This window comes from Psammomys obesus, unplaced genomic scaffold (genome assembly GCF_907164565.1).
Source record: "Psammomys obesus unplaced genomic scaffold, mPsaObe1.curated_primary_1811, whole genome shotgun sequence".
NCBI classification, from domain to species: domain Eukaryota; kingdom Metazoa; phylum Chordata; class Mammalia; order Rodentia; family Muridae; genus Psammomys; species Psammomys obesus.
In genome coordinates this window covers 1,083,613-1,088,144 of record NW_026587759.1, presented here as the reverse complement: position 1 = coordinate 1,088,144, position 4,532 = coordinate 1,083,613, and the positions used below count along the sequence as shown (strand labels likewise).

General features: G+C 45.4%; 1 protein-coding gene across 1 annotated transcript in view; it reads right to left on the bottom strand.

The window, feature by feature from the left end:
• Positions 1 to 457: 457 nt before the first annotated feature.
• The window catches only part of Glrx (glutaredoxin), an 8,516-nt gene continuing 4,441 nt past the window's right edge, over positions 458 to 4,532 (bottom strand). Inside the window, exons 2-3 of the mRNA XM_055604062.1 lie at positions 2,587 to 2,715; positions 458 to 1,311 (exon numbers count right to left, since the gene is read on the bottom strand). Coding sequence (XP_055460037.1) covers positions 2,602 to 2,715 — 114 coding nt within the window. The 3' untranslated portion in view covers positions 458 to 1,311; positions 2,587 to 2,601. The remainder of the gene's footprint in view (positions 1,312 to 2,586; positions 2,716 to 4,532) is intronic.

Here is a 4,532-nt window from a genome sequence, read left to right as displayed (position 1 = left end):
GGTAGTACTTTGTCTACTTAGCCAAAGTGTTCCTGCCCTCCCCACGTAGTTTGTTCTTTCTATAGAAACCCTGCTGTGAGAACTTGTAGATGTTACAGTTAGGCTCCCCAGTTCCTTTCTGTGTCCCTGGTAGTGACCAGTTTGGGGGTATTGCATTCACTATTCAATAAACCATTCATACCTGAGACTGGAGTCTGAGTGGTTTGTACAGCTATTCTTGAGCTAGAACATACTAACATGCACATAACCACATGCAGAAACACATAAGCACACACAATTTAAAAAGAACAGTTGTTTATATGTGCATATATGTACATGTGGGCCCTGGGAGTAAGACTCAGATCACAAGCTGAGGGGCAAGTGCCTCTACCCACTGAGCTGTCCCACCCAACCTAAGGCTTCAAGAATACTATCCCTTTTAGTCCTGAGAACATAGAACACAACTTGACAAAAATCATTTGTCATCTACAGATACATCTTTATTAGGAATGAGCCCTTCTCACTGAAGACCAGAGAAGGGACCTGCAGCCCCACCACAACTGAACATCATATCAAGACATCAAAGCAAAATGTCAAAGTATGAATGGAAGAAATTATTTGGGACAGTGTTTTGAAAACGACTTCTCACAGGCATTCTTGGAAGGAGGGTTCTGCAATTCTGCATTTCATATTTAATTTTGTAGTCCAGCTGGGATCAACACACAGCATAGCACAGCTGCTTGGGATTTTCTGGGCAGCAGTCTTTACTGACAGCTGAATGAGCCATCTGCTGGGCTGTCTGTCGGTGTGGCCACAGTGACCACCTATGCTCAGTTGTTCTTCATCTGATTTCTCAAACAGCATCCTTGCACAACTGCCTCAGAGCCGTGACTGCTGAAGTGGGATGGGTGCGTGCATGCAGGGGGGAAGTGCATGGGTGTGACTGGAAAACAAATGTACAGTCCCATTGATTTGATAATAGTTTACAAAGCAGAGGTCTTCAAAATTATTTCAGCTGACCAGCAGGAGCAGAAAACCAGCAACAGGTTCACTGGAGATTTAGATAAACTTGGTTGAAAAGCCTGAGCTTAGAGGTAGAGACATGCTGGCACATGAAGAATGGATAACCAAACCAGTGTGGTCTACTAAGCTTCTTGGCCCCATGGTTAAAAGGCAAATTGCAACAGTTTTAACACTGAGGAAAAGGAGAAATAAACGCTGTTTTTGTTCAGAATCCAAGTCACCAGGAAATACTGATGTGCTCTCTGATGTAGGTCGGCTCTCGGGGGCATCAGCCATCAGCATGGCTGGACAGCTGCTCTCAGATGAGGTCTGCATGGCAAGAAAGAGACAAAGAACTAGATTTCATAGCACAGATTGGTGCAGCTTCCTCTTCCACTGCCAGACACCCCCCTCTAATCATTTAGATGTGCGTGTTATGGGTGGCCTTTGAAAGAGTTGCCAGGAAAACAGGGACCAGATAGGACGCTGGCAGGCTCCCGAGGTGGCACCTAGCAGAGAGAGCTGGGGAAATGGCACTTTCATATTGAATCTCAGCCTGAACTGCTAAGCATGTTCTAGAAGAGAGGCCAATGGGTACCGCTAACTGTTTTTAATGATTTAGAATTCAGCATGAGCCCAGAAAGCTAAGAGCAGGCACAGTGCTCCTCAGCTGTGATGTTGCAAATAGGGACCCAAAGATGAATACTGACTATTGTAGGTCCGGAGACCCAGCTGTATTTTTCAGTCCTCCCTTCTCTTACCATGGTGAGCGGCCACAGTCAACATGTGTAAATTGCCAAAAGGATACATTGTTGATCTGTGAGTGATACAGCCTCTCGGAATACTTTATGCTAAAGAATCATTACTTTCTTTTGAATTCCAATAAAATTATCCTTTGGAGCCCATTCTTAAATTCTTTTATGAGTAAAGCTAAAAACCCTGAGGGGACCCTAACTTTTCTCAGTATCACTGGTTCCTTTCTAAACAGTCTCCTGTAGTTTTCTGCTGGGCCAAAGATCTCCTTTAGGTTTTCGATTTGGCATTTGAGAAGTCAATTAGATCCCATATAAATACAAGAAGATCAAACAAACAGATGCTCCATTTCACATGGCACTAAAATCACATACCTTTTCATGGCCTCTGTGTTGTGGCCTGTCTACATTTCTTACTTCCTGCCTTTTCTCAATCTTGATTTCTGTTTATCCCTTGGCAGTGCTTTTTCTTGCTTCCCAAATCTCCCTCTTTCATCTTTAGCTAGCTGAGTTCTTGTCAGTCAGCTGCTGTTGAGAAAGACCCTCTTCAGCCTTCCTTAGGTGCCAAGTCCCCCTCCCCCCATATTCCATCACATTATTCTACTTGCTTCTGGAATGATTCACTCATTTGTGATAGGTCTACCTCTATGGACTGTAAGGTCCATGTTATCTTTTTGTGTATTTATGTCTAGTGCCATGTGGACTCTCATCAGTACAATTTATCCCTTGTAAAATTTTATCAGTAAGTGTTGCCCCGTTTCTCAGACCACCCCCACCCAGAATGTCCTCCTACAGCATAACAGAAAGTGGCAGCAGAATGCCACTGTCCCGCAGTGGCCTGGGGCAGCCTCACCTGCCACCCCCTCGATTACTGGAGAGCTCCAATCTGCTTCAGCCTGGTCATCAGCTCCCCATTCTGCTGCATGGCGACCAGATCGCTGCATCCACCTATGCAGTCTTTACCAATGAAGACCCGAGGGACCTGCAGAAACAAATCCAATACTAGTTAAGGAGCCTCTGACTAGTTTAACGGTCCCCAGGGCTACCCACCATGCTAAGCTCTACAAACTGCTTTACTCCTCTGACAGGTTTTTTGAAACAATACTCTAAGAGTAGAAATAGTTGTTGAAAAATGTTAGAGCTGAGTTGCAGCTCAGAGGCAGCTACTGGGCATTTGTTGACTCTTCAGCCCTAGGTGGGAAAAAAGTAAAATGTTTTTCAGATCGCACACGAGGCTGCTTTCTGGTTTCCCTGCAGTTGGAACCAGACCTGAGACCTTATCCTGGGCCACAGCAATCAGGAGCATGTTTCTTAGTGCAGCCGGAAGCTAGGTCCAGGCTTATTAACTATTGCACCTCCTGTTATTAACACACAGGTGAGCTGCCCCCAGCTGGAAGACAGTGCTGTGATGGTTGAGAGCCTTTTAATCCCTCGCCTGTGGTCAAATGCCTAAGTGTTGTAGCTCCGGCTCCAAGGATAGTGATCTGTTCTTGCTTCTTGGCCAGACTGACATGGTTACTGTACTTGTGGAATGGGTTCCTCTCCGTCACTGCCGCTCCACAGTTCAGTCACTTGTGGGAGTGACAGTTGAAGAGCACTTTAGACCCCCTAGGAAGGAGGAAGTGCCTTCCTTGTGGCCAAGTAATTTCTAAACCAGAGATGTCACATGAAGGCACTGGCAAGTGAAGAGGCAAGTGATCAGGAAGTGACAGGCCTGCTGAGCCCAAGGAACATACCTGACAGACGGGGTGGGGGAAGGGCAGACAGAGTGAGAATGTTTCTCAGAGCATCCTGTTTTCCTCAGAAGGTATAGAACTTCAAAGTGAATTACTTAAAATGTGAGAAGGTTGAGAAAAGAGGTTAAATTACTGTGGATAAATTCTAGTAGCATGTTTTTTGTTTTTTTTTTTGAGGGGAGGGAGATGTGCAAGGAGAACTGAGCTTTAAAAAATAGAAAGTCGATAACTAAACCAAAATCCTGTGACACAATCCAAATTATTTAAGCTATCTCCTTGCCCAAGAATTAGAAAACAACCCGCAGAACCCCTTGCTGGCCGATCAGCCTGGTAAGTATTGTCAGTCCCAGGAAACTGACTGCCATTCACACTTGAATTCTGTGTGGCTGTGTGGGACATTTTGTAAAGGAAAGTGACACAACCTTGCTTCTGCTAGTTACAAGAGAAAAATGCAGAAAGACAAGGCATCAAGGAGAGGAATGCAGGAAGATGAGGCAAGAAGCCTAAAATCTCCACGGAATGCTGGTCCCCTTTCAAACACTGGTCTACACAGAACAGTGATGGGGACCCTCCCCTAACACACAAACACACACCCTCTCCCACCCCCCTTGAAACCTGAGACAGACCCTGAAACATGATCCAGCTGTCTCCAGGATGAAGATTTTGTACAGTCTGGCAAGAGGCTAGTTTGTCTGAAAGCCTAAAGGAACCTTGCCCTCCTACCCGGACCCCTGTGGTCTGGTCATCAGCAAAGCTGCCTTCAGTCAGGCAGAGGAAGAAGAGGAAACTATCTGTCACTCAAACCTCTGGCCCACCCCTCTCTTGAGAGGAGGCAGAGTAACCTACTGTTCAGGGTAGGAAGAATCTCTACCCTAACCACGCTTGGTAACATTGAGTTTCTGGAGTGCGTTTTTCTCAGTATTCTCTGCACTCTAGAGTCTTTCTCCTGTGTGTGGCCAAAGACTGACACTGAGCGTCTTCCTTGATTACATCTGTTTGTCTGTCTGTATCTATCTATCTATCTATCTATCTATCTATCTATCTATCTATCTATCTATCTATC